Source organism: Silurus meridionalis, chromosome 2, assembly GCF_014805685.1.
Source record: "Silurus meridionalis isolate SWU-2019-XX chromosome 2, ASM1480568v1, whole genome shotgun sequence".
NCBI classification, from domain to species: domain Eukaryota; kingdom Metazoa; phylum Chordata; class Actinopteri; order Siluriformes; family Siluridae; genus Silurus; species Silurus meridionalis.
In genome coordinates, this window is record NC_060885.1 from 11122917 (window position 1) to 11138494 (window position 15578).

The window sequence follows — 15578 nt, forward strand, 5'->3', positions numbered from 1 at the left end:
TTAGGCATTGATGATTTCCAGACACGAGGTTTTCTTGCATTTTCATGCACAAGTGAAAAAAATATGTACCCTAAGCAGCCATTCTGCATTAGAAAATCCTTGTTCTTGCAAGAGGTCCGAGGAGAATGGTCAGACTGGTTCAAACTTGTAGGAACAATATAGCAACTGGTGAACAAAAAAGCATCTCAGAACATACAATTATGTCGAACCTGTAGAACAGGGTAGAGCAGCAAAAATCCGAATAAGGTTCTGATCCCATCATCCAAGCGTGGGGAGCTGAGGCTACAGTGGGTGCAAGTTTAATAAAACAAGACCGCTGAATACTGAAAAGGAAAAAAAAACACTGCCTGATTGTTGCTGTGACACACACATGTTGATGGGAAGCTGTTCAGTATGTCTCAGCTGAGGGCAAAAAGTACAATTCATGATGCCCTTATTAGAGTCAACCTATTTGCAGATCTCACATTTAAGAAGCACCTAGAGAGTCTCATGCACAGCTTCCTATGAGCATACTATGAAGACTTCCGTCTGAACATAAGTAAGGATTTAAACCAGAAGTAATTATCAGTAACTTTGTAAGAGGTTGTACAGTTTCTCTACCTTAGATCCTTCCTTCAGATAATCTTTCTCACTATTTAGAGAAAACAACCTAAAAAACATTTGAGCAACCACAGCTATTGTCTAGCTAACAAAGAGTGTGTAGGAAAAAAATAGCGAGCAGAGATACAAAATAAATTGATATGAGTCAACATTCTATTGTTCGCCAGAAAGGAAACTAATGTCTTCCAAGGATAGATGACGTCTTAACACAATGAAGGGTCAATTGGCCTGAACAAGTTCATTGCATTGCCAGATGGGAATATTCCAAAGGACCTACTGCATTGTGAACTTGCTCTTAGATAAAGAGCCTGAGGTCTGTACCGCTTCCACTTCAAAGATGCTTGAAAAATAGTTAAATTCACTGGAATATATTGATGTTAAAAGCTGATGGGAGATAGCCAGCAAGCAGGACCATGAAGGCAGGATTTGTATGAGGGACTATAACAATGAGAGTTTAAACTATGTTGAGCTGCAGCGGAAATAATCAGTTGGCAGAAGAACAGCCGGAGAACGATGCTTCCTGTTTGGGACTCTATAATCACAACAGATGCATTTATAGGGTCACTTGTTAAAGTTTCTGGCCTCAAATCCATGGTCTTGTGAAACTGATGGATGCCAAAGATGAAGGACATATTATAACCATCATCTGTGAGTTTACTGACCCTTTAAGCAGAATTCAAACAACTAACCAATGAAATGGACTACAAAAGCATCGAACAAAAAAAAGACCAGACTGCTGTAGGGTAAAGAGTAATAAGAATAGCATTCCAGGTTCCAGAATTGTTTAACAGTCTATGCGTTTGCTCCATTATCAGGAGATCATGATTTTGAATCTTTGGGGTGTCACAGCCATCTGTGGCTGGGAATCCAAGAGAGTGTAATTGGACCTGCTCTCTGGGTGGGAGGAATAGCACGCTTTTCTCCCCCATCGAGCAAGCATCTGTTAGCTCATGTATATGGAAGAATTCATCTCCAAATATGTTCAGCAGTTTTTAACAATGTGATTACCTGGCTTCACATGTTTTAGAGGATGCTCGTGTTCACTTTCATTCACAGCTTGATAGCTATTGTGCCATAGGACACAACTAGCTTGTGGATGGGAATCAACAACAGTTAAATTGGAAAGCACTGGGGTGGAAAAAAAACCATGCAAAGAATTATGTTTATATGAGAGAAAGACAAGGTCGATAGGTATAAAACAAAATTGTTGAAAGATAATCACCTTGACAGCAAAATGTTCTTATTTACAATATCTAGGGCACTGAAAGTAAAATGTTTTAATACAATATGTTTAAAAACTTAATATTTTGTGAAATGGATGGTTCTCTGGTGATCCACCAGATAAAGATCCCAGACTCTCACTTCCACATCCCAAATCTGATTCCAATGGAGGGGGTTGCACAAGCTGGTGCACTCTCGAATCCAGTCGCAAGCCTACATAAATTTGGGAGGGTTGCGTCATGAATCTAGCATCTGGCATAAAGCCTGTGCCAAACCAACTATGCGGACCAATGATCCACTGTGGCAACCCCTAACAGGAGCAGTCGAAGAATAACAACAACCTGTTCAGAGGTTCGGGTTTAACCTTCTGTGAAGATATGGTGTCTTCTTTCAAGATGGACTGCTAAAAATATATTAAGATCCACAATGAGATATGATACCAGTGCATTTTTTTCAGAGTAGCATGATGATGTGTCTGTTTGAAGTGTTTTCATTATTATATGTCAGGAAAGAAAGGGTTGTCTGGTAAATTGGTAGGATACTCAGGATAAGATGATCTGTGCAATCTTTTTTCTTCTTGTTTTTTTTATTGATTAATTTATTTATTTTATAAAGAAGACAACTGAAAGAGACAACTTGGCTCACCAGACTAGAAGTCACACTTTTTTCTTTCCTTTTCTCATTAAACAGTCATTAATAGAAACGCTGTACTGGGCCACACACTGGAATTTTCACAATGAATCATATCCAGGAAAGCAATGTTTTTTTTTATATTTTTTTTTTTTTATCAAATCTGTTGTGTAGAGCACATTAGGCATATGGAAAATGACACAGGGAAAATATATGCTCATTCTTAGTTCCACAAGCATTCTTAAAAAAATCATGCATTGATCTGGATTAAATCCAGGGCCCCCTTTAAATCCATTTAAAGGGGATTATAGTGATCTTGCCTTGCAGTATTTTATGGGGATCAAGTGAGATAAAATGTAAAATCTTTTATTTTTTTATTTATTTTTGTTATCAGGTCCTTGCTGTCATCTAACAGATGTTGTCATCTTGTATTTTCCCCTAGAACATGTGACTTTAGAAGGCAGTGTAAGGTGCATAAAATGTATTATGGATGCAGACCAGAATGGGAGAGTTTGTGATCTCGGCTTTATGTTCTCTCCTTTGAACACTTTGGACACTTTGAAGCTCCTGTGTACTAAAAAATCATCAAAAGAAGGAATTCAAAAAAGAGCCTCAAGTCTGAATGTAATGTGATTGCTAGTAATGCTTTTCATTGAAATACCCACCGCTGTAGTATTTTCTATTTTATATAATAGAATTCCTAGATTATGGGCTTAATATCTGAATTAAAAAAAAAAATGTGTAAACAGTATATGTCTAATGACACAAAATCGAGTGGAAAGATTGAGTGGTTGCAATACATTTTTTGATAAATCAAATATAAGCATAAGCTAGTAGTTTTAGTTCATAAAATATTTAACATCAGAAATAGACCTGAATTAAAACTGATAACTCAGTATCGTGTACTAAAGAACACTAGAAACAAGGCAATGTGTCCTTGCAACATATAACAAAACAAACAAAACTAACTAACTGTAACAAAATGAAACATCACTAGTTAAACATTTTTTGCGAATGATTTTTCAAGTCAAGACGCTTTTATTGTCATTTCAACCATATATAGCTGATGCAGTGCACAGTGAAATAACACAACGTCCCTCCAGAACCCTGATGCTTCATACAACAACACTTTGATATTGTGATTTGTGGTGAGAGTAGGGAGCAGGTTGAGAAGAGCTTGGAGAGGTGGAGATGCATGCTGAGAGAAGGGGAATAAAAGTCAGTAGGAGTAAGACAGAGTACATGTATATAAATGAGAGGGAGGGCAGTGGAGTGGTGCGGTTGCAGGGAGAAGAGGTGGAGAAGGTGGAGGAGTTTAGGTACCTGGGGTCAACAGTGCAAAATAATGGAGAGTGTGTTAGAGAAGTAAAGAAAAGAGTGCAGGCAGGGTGGAGTGGGTGGAAAAGAGTGGCAGGAGTGATTTGTGATAGAAGAGTATAGGACTGTGGTGAGACCTGCGATGTTGGATGATTTAGAGACAGTGGCAGTGAGTAAAAGACAGGAGGTGGAGCTGGAGGTAGCAGAGCTGAAGATGATTTGGTTTTCATTGGGAGTGATGACGATGGACATGATTAGAAACGAGTTTAATAGAGGGAGAGCTCATGTAGGACGTTTTGGAGACAAGGGGAGAAAGGTTAGATTGAGACGGTTTGGACATGTGCAGAGGAGGGACATGGGGTATATCGGTAGGAGAATGCAGAGGATGGAGCCACCAGGAAGGAGGAAGAGAGGAAGACCAAGGAGGAGGTTTATGGATGTGGTGATGGAGGACATGCAGGTAGTTGGTTTGAAAGAGGCAGATGTAGGGGGCAGGGGGGATGGAGACGGATGATCCGCTGTGGTGACCCCTAATGGGTCAAAACATTTCTTCAAACTGGGAAGTAGATCAATTTCTCCGTCTTCTTTTTAAATTGTCATCTCATTGACCTCTGTGCACTTCACACATGATTTATTTTTATTTTTTAAAGACCAGATTAATTCAGGCGAGAGTATTACTTTCTAGATTATATAATCCAATTTTATATTATCATTAAAATTATATATTAAATGATGTAATACTATATAACTAGTAGGAGTATTTTGGTGATTAGCAGCTCCTAAAGTTCTGCGGTGTACTTTCTAAAGTGCCAGAGTAAATAATACCACCTACAGTACATATTTACAGGATAGCAGGTTTTTTGTAGATGTTTATTTGCAGTGGAAGGAATCAACTCATGAAGCATCAGAAGTCAATTTTCTACATTACTAGTAATGTACAGTTAATAATCACCATGTAGATGGTTTTTGTTTTTAGTAAAGTCTAATTTTGGCTTCTTAATTGCTTTTTTTTAATTAATGATTCATAATTAAACAAATTCAGAGGATAAAATCTAAGGACAAAAATGCTGTTACATTGTTTTAGGTTCTAGTGCCTGGTAGGATTACCACTGTGCTCCTGTTTCTTGTCAAATGGAGGACACTGTGTATACACTTTTGCAATGTTTTGCTGGGAACCTAAACAATAAGTCCTGAAGGCAGCTGAGCCTGTACTTCCACTTTTAAACCACAATACAGTGCTGACAGAAAAGCTCTCAGCACAACAATGTGGCTAAATCTGGTAAGCATTTAATGTTGCACGTGTGTAACCTTGTGTCGCATTGTTTACTGTATTGGTTATTTGTAATCATTCAGAAACCATGAATAAGTTAACAAAACTAATTGAACATGTATTATTTGACATTTGATTAAATAGTAACTGAATATATCTGCATTTACTCATATGTCTAATTAATTACTAAGAAAAAAAGTTCAGATAAAAAAATGAGAATAGATATTTTTGCAGTTTAAAACTAGGGTTTATAGTTTTCCTGTTAAATAAAACATTTATTTAAACACATTCATCACTAAACAACACAATGTTTTATTTTGTGTAAGACTAAAGACACAAGTTTGTTTCTGTTACAACTTCTGTGGCAATTCCCTCATCATGTGCTTCTCTCTCTCGCTCTCTCTTTCTCTCTCACACACACACACACACACACACACACACACACACACACACACACACACACACTTTCATAGATACATTTTAATTCTTTTTCTTTTGTGGTATATTTACCGAGAACTCTTAAAGTTTTGTGAATTGCTAGGTCAAAGTCTTTCCTGTTCACTTGTGTTGTGGCAGTTGTAACACCCAGTCTCCTTTGGCAGATTAATAAATTGCTATATCTGTGTCTGTCTAGCTGTCTGTCTAGCTGTCTGTCTAGCTGTCTGTCTAGCTGTCTGTCTAGCTGTCTGTCTAGCTGTCTGTCTGTTTAAAGATGACACATGGAGATCGATGACAGAAAACAACCTGTTACAAACTGCTGACATCTGTGACTCCTTTTGGAAATAAACATCTCCTTACACTGAACTCAAACATATAAACAGAGCAAGATTACATAATAGTTACATAAGTTACATAAGATGTTTCTTTTAAATCTGATTGCTGTACTGTATTAGGTTATATTGTGCATCTGCCATATAAGTCCCTGTGAATGAGCTCTTACTATAGAAATGCAAAAAACCTTATGTATATATGCACATACAGTGTGTGTGTGTGTGTGTGTGTGTGTGTGTGTGTATATATATATATATATATATATATATATATATATATATATATATATATATATATATATATATATATATAGTATTATGAAGGTATAGGGTATTTCCTGGTGGTGAGGCTTTGTTTTTCTATCTATATATGAGTATAAAGAAGTCACATTTTATTATTAATATGATTTCAGTGATGACGTTATCACTTGTCTCCTCCATCATTTATAGACACACATGGCCTGCACAGATACGAGGGCTTATCTCTGTGCAGCTCTGATTTATTGTGTCTGGATTGTTTTCTGTCTCTATTCCACTAATACAGGCAGGGCGGCGTCCTCTCATTTTCACTGTTGATGAATGATCTCTCTTTCTCCTTTTGGATTTGTAAAAAGGTCATCATTGGCACCCAGTCACGCCAGTTCTCTGCACCTTGTTTAATTTGGCTTAGATAAAAAGCAATTATCCGAGAGGGGGCATTTCCCAGAGTGAAGTTTTGCTTTGCCAAGTGTTAATGGAAATAGTTTTAAGCTCTACCTTACCAAGTTCAAGTAGAGAGAACCACTGGAGATGGTTATCATTGTTTCATATGGAAATATTTGACTTTCAGGTTATGCAAATGTTTATATTTTCTTAGTTCAGCCTTCTTCAAGGTTACTAAATTCGATAGTCATGAATTGTGCCCTAAAAGTGAGCTTGTAATGCACAACCATTAGCAATTTGTTTATCTGAAATGACTGTTTGGTTTAGTGGTGCTCATGATAGCACTTTGGAATTTAATGTGGTAAGAATAAACATATACATTTTATTATTTGTCTTCAAACCTTCCGACTTTCTTTTATAAACCGGTTTTCCAAGCCAGACCAAAAACGGCAGTTTGAATAAATAAACCATTTTTCTTTCTTTCCTAATCTTTCCACCCCTGTTACTAATCTCCAGTACAATGAGCTGCCTTCATATAATTGATTTACATACATGTTTGTGTTTGGCTACAATGGTTACTTTGATTCATATTTTTAAATCCTAATGTGTATTTATCAGCTCTTCTATGCTATTTTATCAAACACCTACGTTGGGCCACTGAAATATCACTTATAATATCTCTAATAAGCTTCAGGTTCAGACTTATTTAGTTCTGTTAAGTCCAGGACTGAGACGATGGAGAGTGCATCAAAGTTTGATCATTTCCCTTTTTTAAATATGCAAACTAAAGCTGGAAATTAACTAGTGGTTAATTGATGATTTTCATCTTGTATCTTTAATCAGGGAAGTCATCAAACTTGACTGGATTGGATTTGGAATGGATTTGGCCAACTCTGATTTAAAGCTTATTTTTAAAATGTGACACATCCTGCAAAGCCATAACTCTGGTCATGACAATTCTGCTGATGTTTTCAAGCAGGCTTTTCAGGGCTTTGGGAAGCGACTTTTCTTAAATCCCTGCAAGAAGTGTTTTTTCTGTTGGAGATGAACTGATCTTACAAGAATTATTTTATAGACCCTGGTTTGAGAGCGAGCGCGTTTTGTATTTTTGCTAAAGAAAATACTTTTCAGTAAACAGTTAGATGTTGCCAAATGACGTAAATTCTTTTACAGATGATGAATGTACAGAATTATATAATGAATTGAGATGAATAATCAAAAGAACTTGAGACTGAGAAGCTGTACTGCTTTTATCTTAATGGTGGTCCTGATTAGAGGAAAAGATCTTCATGCCTATGTGTAAGACCATTAGCCTCGCTGGTTTCAGGCAAAACCCGAATGCATGCGAGGTGATTTAGCATGAGAGGGGTTTTGTAATTATCCACACGCCATTATGTCGCTAATTAATTTATTACACCATTAAGTAATTACAGACGTGCTTCACGTTTACTAGGAGATTACAGAAGCACATTTTCAACTTGATCTCAACCATGTGTACCCTGTAAAATGACTGCGTAAATTAAACAGCCAGAATTGCATTAGACCTTCATTTTTCATCATATTGATTTCTGTAGATATCAGTCATATACATTGATTTGACTAAGGTTTATGTCGGGTTTCGATTTTATTAGGTTAGAGCTTTAAACAATAGACAGCTTTTTAGAGTTTTATGGAATTTAATACAACTCTGGATTCAGATAAAAAATACCTATTGACCAAGCCATAGATGACAGAGGGCAAAGAAAGACCCAGAGTTAAATAAACATAAAACATTTTTTTCAGATAATAATACGCTTGTTTAACGGGATTTTATTAACTGTAAAAATGATAAGCAGAGATGGTAGTATTTTTTTTTTTTTTAGAGCAATAAAAATGTATATGGTATATACACTCTCAGATTACTGTACAGGGGAAAAAAGAGACAATATTTTGTTCTCTTTCTGTGAATATTCTCCAACTATAACATCAAATCTCATTCTTTCCTACTGACTATATACTGATTAGTGACAAATTGAAGGGAAACCCAGTGGCATTTGCTGGCATTGTTTGGGTCCACTTGACTGTAAAAGGGAAGTCACTTGTTTTTCTGACTGATTACCTTTACCCTATAATGAGGCATTTCTATCCTGAGCAATGGGGTAGTGAGGAATTAATATTGGAGTAGGGGAAGCGGTTTAATCATTTGTTATTTAATCATTTAAGGGACAATTACTATGAGCCAATATTCCCATATTAATAATGTTGCTATAAAATACCTTTGACCATTCTACTGAAAATGATTACATTAGCATGCTAGTAATGGTAGGGAAATTACATCTTATAAATAGCAGATCCTTCTTTTCAGCTGTCATATTGATATTCCCAGTGCTTACAGTGTAACTTACTGGTAGAAGCTTTCAAACAGAAGAGGGAATTAATATGACATTACGGGGGCAGATAAATATCGTAATGATTACTTCATTCACTTTTTATGGACATTCTTATAACACAATATTGTCACCCTCACAACGAACTCATGTGAACAGCACACACGCATTTAGAACTGCCATAAAATCTTTCAAGGTATTCAAACATGAAACACTCCTATTACATCTCTGAATACTGTGGGTGTGGTCCCTCCGCATATAATCCCACCCCCATGCACTAAAGACAGCACTGACTGGTTTGATAAGAATGAAAATAATGTAAATTGTATGGCATGGCTTTCAATGTTGTCAAATTATAATGGGAATATTTAGGGTTTGGTGTTTTCCATCATCAATACACCAATTGAGGGAATATATTGTGGAAGAATGTTTATCACTCCAGTACAGTTCCAGAGACTTTATACTAAGTCAAGTTGTTATATATATTTTGCCCTGTATTTTATTACACTCTATTTTGGGGTCAGTTTTAGTATGTTATCCTAGTAGTCTTGAATCATTGCTAGTATTTAAAAATAATTTCCAATCTAAATTATGTAATAAATACTAGGGGTGTAACTGTACACAAAATTCACATTTTTGTATGTACCTTGGTATTTATGTCACGGTCCGGTTCAATTTCGGTACGGTTAGAGGGAAGAAATGCAAAACATGAAATCGCTTGTCGTTTTTTATTAACACAGTTTATTATTATTAACATTTGTGAACATCAACGGTTTACATTTTTAAAACAATTTTAAATAAAATGCCTGCTTAGTTAAATAATAGATAATTTTTTATAATATTTCAGAAATATTGAATAGAATACGTAATTGTTGCAATAGACTTTATTATATTGATTAAATTGAGTAAATAAAATTAAATAAATGGAAAAAATCTAATTAAAAAGTTTACATTTGTTAATCCACATTTTGATAATACAGATGCGTTTTTCATTTAATATTTAATTTTCTAAAGATATAATCTATTTAACTGTTCTACTTATTTCAGTATACTTGAACAAAATTCTCATTCCTTCCATCCTTCATTTATTTACTCCCTCGATGTGTGGAATTGTCAGGATTTTCTGCTTTTTAAGAGAAATTCTTGAAGCTGTACATAAATCGCTTAAGAACTTTCGCATTTTCATGCATGCGCAAAACAAATCTTGTTTCTGGTATGGAGTGAGTGGCCACAGTGACACTGTGCTATCTCTAGTTTCTTTGGCATTGTTGTGTATGTTTTCTATTTTAATAAGAATAAAAAAATGCACTTAATGTGAGACACAGACTAAACAAAATTGTGGTCTGCCACTAAATACTAGAGGTCGACAGATATGGGTTTTTCTCTGGCCGATGCTGACATTTAGAAATCAGGGCAGCTGATATCCAATACGTAATGCCAATTTACTTTTTTTCTCCCTTCATCACATAAAATCTAGCTAAGAAAATTGCTTAAATTCAACATTAATTGAACAACACGAGCCTCTCCAATCAGTGCACTTGTTAGCAGGTTTTAGTTCCCGTGCCTACCTGTAACCCAAACTACAGCTGGTTGAAGGATCGCTAACAATACAGTTAAAGAAATGTACTCGTATTCTCTCTCTAAATGTTATTCTCCTTCTCTCTCCAAATGTTACTCTTCTTCTCTTGCCTAAAGTAGCATCATATGAAATATATAAGGACTTTATGCCTGGGACACAAGTCGATCGGCTTTAGTTTTTTTCCCACATTGTGGGCTCTGGTCGCAGCTGTTTTTCAGCCGTTTTTGTATGTCTTATCAGGGGCGGAAAAAGAGAATGTTAAGAAAGAGAACTACAATTGGCTATTTAGCTTAGCGAATTGAACGTTATGTTTCGCACATAAAAAGCATTGCATTGCAACCAAAAGCTCAACATTTCCATACCATTACACCTCTAATAAATACATTGGGGGCAGAAAGACCTGATTCATGTATGAAACTATATCTCTTGTGTGTAGTTGTTTAATTCACAGGGCACCTTGCAGTTTGCATTTACAATGAAATAAATAACCCAGGCTGACTGTCTGTTTCAGCTGATAGGTGGCTTCATCTTGGCAATTGGCATTTATGCTGAAGTTGAGAGGCAGCGCTACAAAACTCTGGAAGGTATCTTCCTTGCTCCAGCCATCATCCTGATTGTGCTGGGGATTGTCATGTTTATCGTCTCCTTCATCGGCGTGTTGGCGTCGCTGCGAGACAACTTGACTCTCCTCAAAGTGGTGAGTTCTAGCTGATGCTGATTTATGAAGAAATTATGAAGACCCGAAGAAGGATGGTGTGATGCAAATAGAGGATTTAAAGTGCAGCTGAAGCTAAAAAGAAAACTCTGGTAGAATAGAAAATGGGGAAAAAACTTTTTCAGGTCAAATGAGTAATTAATATGTAGCTGAAGTGGCTCAGCTATTAGACTAATCATATCCATGCACTCATCAGGGGTCTGCTATCACAATACAGTTCATTCAGGTGAGAGTAATCAGACCTATGACATTTGATTGCACATTTTTATGGGTCATCAGATATATTTGCATAGAATGTAACAAAGAGAGAGAGAAATGTATTAACGTACTTTTGTCTGCTCCTGCTAACATAATGACATATTTCATATTTTTATATATATATATATTTATCTATATAGCCATCATTCAGAAAAATTAGAACAAAAATGTTTTTTAAATAATTTTCATATATATATATATATATATATATATATATATATATATATATATATATATATATATATATATATATAGTATAGTGTGTGTGTGTATATGTATGTATGTGTATGTATGTATATATAAGCTTGTCTCACTTTGCATCCTGCACTGAACTTACTCTCTTCTCTCAGATATACTGGCTTAGATTTTTTCTTTTTCTTTTTTCGAGCATGTAGAGCAAGAACCCCCATTAAGGGAATGGTGTGTTTCAGGCCTAAGAAAGATAATTGAAGGCTGTGACCCTTCACAATGCTGTCAATTTTTATTTCTTTTGCTTTTCTCGACCAAACAAAACAATAGCACAATTTATCTTTACTTTCGAAGCACCCCTTGTTCTTAAATGTAAATTATTGATTTATTTTTTTTGTCTTTCTGTGTCTTATTGCAGTTCCTCTACACGCTGGCACTCTGTCTTGTTTTGGAGCTCTTGGGCGGAATTGTGGCGCTGCTATTCAGGAACAGAGTAGGTCTCAGTTTCTCACTTTGGGTGCAGTTGGTTTAAAATGCACTCAATGAAAGTGGTGTGTATGACGAGTATGATTTCAAGACTGCTTTTATTATACTCCTGTTCAAGCTAAAATCAAATGTATCAGACAAGTATTTCAACGATTGAGATGTATGTATAGTTATCTCTCTTTTTATGTAATGCATTGCTGCTGGACCTACACAACTCTGTTACTTGGCTACATGAAAAACGCATTATAAACCTTTATACCGTTACCATTCCTACATCAAACAGTGAACCCCTTTTAAGACTGCCATTAATAAATTAGAATGTATTTTTTTAATAGTGTAAATTCAATAGTTTGCAAATACCATAATTATGGATGCACTACCATATAGTATGTACATTAAAATATATATCCTGTAATTAATATTCTGTAAACATCTAATATGTTAACAACTTACTGAAAATATATTGGATATGCAAACAATTTTTACACTTTTTACTGTTACCTTTTTAGAACAATTTATTTATTTATTTATTTATTTTGCATTTATTGCAAAAACTGCCACTGAATCAGCCAGCAAGTGTGACTATTCATTACATAGTTCAGAAATTTTCTAGTAAAAGTTCCTCTAAGCATAAAGTGACTGATGTTAAATGTTTGTCATTCAGCTGGTTCTTCAGGAGCCACAATTTTGATTTGGAACAGGTTTTATTTGCTCCTTTTTAGCCAGGCTTGGAGCAGAATTGGCTTGCACAGCCCCTAATGAGAGCACAAGATTATTTTCTACTAGACCACCAGGAAAGCAAACATAGAATGAATACTCTCTAAATTTAATAGTTTTTAATGTTGGGCTGATTTCAGACTTTAATGGCCTTATAATGGTTTTTACCATAGCTATTGTTAAAAAGATAAATGTAAAAAGTAATCCTTGCTTGTAATAAGAGTTTGGACTGGAAATGACAATGTTTTCTTTATCAGACAGTGGATCTTCTTAATAAAAATGTTCGTAAAGGCATGGTGAATTACTACGATGATCTAGACTTCAAAAACATCATGGATTTTGTTCAAAGAAAGGTAAGTGCTCGAGAGTTAACAGTTTTATTTCAAGAAATCTAAAGTTCAATTCATGTTAATTCCATATGATTACTTTTAAGACATTATCACTGCAAGTTCTAAAGAGATATTCATAGATTGCAAATCATATAATGGCTGAATTAACACCACCTCTTAGCTCACCTGTCTTTAACATATTCTAAAACTTCATTGAGAGATTGAAGAAAGAAAAATTGAGAGAAAAATTACACCCTGTGTAGACTTGTACTGTAGCTTAAATGCACAACAGCTGCTAAAATGCACGAACGCTGCAATAGCAGATGTAATTTAGTATAATAAAGACCAAATAAGAAAACAGCTGATGCAGGCAATAAACATCACAGTCGAGTTAATGTTTGATCTTAATGGTTTCTGTAATGGGTGATTGGTGCAATAGGTATAGTGTCAAGGGATACAGTCACCTTACCGTATGTGAAGCAATGCCTCTAGCGGTCAGGATTTGGACAGTTATATTCTGCTTGTTAATTCAGTTCTTTATAATTTGGGTTTCAATAAAACTGGACTGCACATTCTTTGATTGTGTTTGTTGTTTTTTTAATGAAGTGTCTTCTTTCTTATTTCCAATGGGCAGGTGTGAATGAAGGCTTCTATTACAGCCAATTGGAGACACACTTGATAGTTTATTAGAGACTAAGATCAACCTATTAAATGTGGGAAATCAGGTTCTGCTTCATTGTAATGAAGGCCTGCAGCCACACCTGCTCTTTTCAAATAAGATTAAAATCCCCTGTAGTAGATGTTCTTGTTTACACTGGGGTACATGTCTGCTAATCATAAAAGCTTTCTTGACAGCTGAAGGACAAGTTTCTTGACAGATTTAATTAGTACATGTTTAAACTGATTGATTTATATTGAAGTTCCTGAGTGACCAAAGAAAAGGGTTAGGGTATTTGGTAATGTACCATGTAGTCTGGATGATCACAAGTTTGAATTCTTGCCATGTGACAGGCATCTATAAAGTTCAATAAAGCAAGAAATGTTTTAATCCTGTCAATCACAGTAAAACTGGCAATTCACTGAAGTCTCAAAACTCATGTATATGGAAGGTAGATCATTGCCCTTTTGATTTAGCCTGACAGCAATTTGAAAAGATGCTGTATATTGGTTTCATATGTTTTGGAGGATGCTCCCTGGTAGGTGTCTGTCATGGGGTAGGTGTTTGGAAATTACCCAAGACCAAATTAGAGAGGAAATGGTGGGATCCATTTAAAGATAGAAAGATAGACAGACTAATTTCCATTTCCTCCACTGTATCTCGAACCCCCTGAAATGCCATCAAGTTTGGCAAGCCTTGTCTATTTGAAAGGAAATTAATTTAAATATCATTTAATTATTTGGTATTGTTCAGAATATGAATATAAGCTAACAATTAGTTGGACTTTCCTTTTTGAATACATTAGACAACTTTTAAAAAAAAGTTAATATGGCAGTGTTTGAATTGTGTCACTGCTGATATCAATTCATTAGACATATCATCTGTAGCATCTAGATCAAACCTATGATTTTTCTTAACTAAGTCCTTAGTAAACATTGTTCTTAGCATGACTTTAAAGTGGACTTGGGCACAAGGGAAAAATCTGATTTTTTTTTTTTTGTGAATATGGACTTCCTGATAGAGGCTTCCAGATTAAGAGTTGATTTCTTCAGCGTTCTATCCTGTAGACTAAAGGTTTTTAATAACATGCTTCCACATCCTGTGTAAATAAAGAAGTACTGAAGTGACATTTATTGCACTCTATATTTTTTGACTATATTTTTATTTTATTTTGAGTACATCTCCGATTGATTGCATCAGTCCTAATACCACACGCAAGTCTAAGTAACATCCCGCTAGCTAGTAAAGGCTGCTTGTAAGACCTATTTCAGTCTAATGTGTGTGAGCAAACCTTAATGTACACAGCAGAAATGTCCACACAGTATGTTTATCCTTGCTTGAAGTAGAGAGCAGCATTGTGCATTCATAAAATCCTGAAATAGTTCTTTGAATGCCAACAGCCTGAGCTCTTGCACTTTGTCTGCTTACTGGCTGTGGTGTGCAAATCTGTATGCAGCGTATTTGCTGTGATCTTTTAGTCGTTCACAATTTATTCTAAGATAGTAACCCTTGTTTGAATAAAGAGTAATGTATTATTTCAGAATTTACAAAAAAAATAAATAAATTGTTGTTGCTAGTGGTTTATATGATCATTGCCTCTCATGTCTGATGCCTGTCAGCAGTCACATTATGCATATTTGTCCTTTTTAAAGGGCTTCAAATTAAGCATTTTGACATTTCCACCTGTCTGATCTGTATTCAAACACACACTGCACACACAAACAGCAGTGTAATGTCTCTTTGGCAGTAAATCAGGGTGGTTTAAGAATTCATTACAGCAAGGTTTAGGTTGCGGTATGGAGTTGTTCACTATTTTGAAATGCCCACCAAG

The 15578-nt window shown here is 35.4% G+C and overlaps 1 protein-coding gene across 1 annotated transcript in view; it reads left to right on the forward strand.

Annotated features, from left to right (window-relative positions):
* tspan15 (tetraspanin 15) overlaps positions 1-15578 on the forward strand; it is a 36967-nt gene that overhangs the window by 4197 nt on the left and 17192 nt on the right. Inside the window, exons 2-4 of the mRNA XM_046836277.1 lie at positions 10907-11092; positions 11976-12050; positions 13018-13113. Of these exons, the coding sequence (XP_046692233.1) occupies positions 10907-11092; positions 11976-12050; positions 13018-13113 (357 nt within the window). The remainder of the gene's footprint in view (positions 1-10906; positions 11093-11975; positions 12051-13017; positions 13114-15578) is intronic.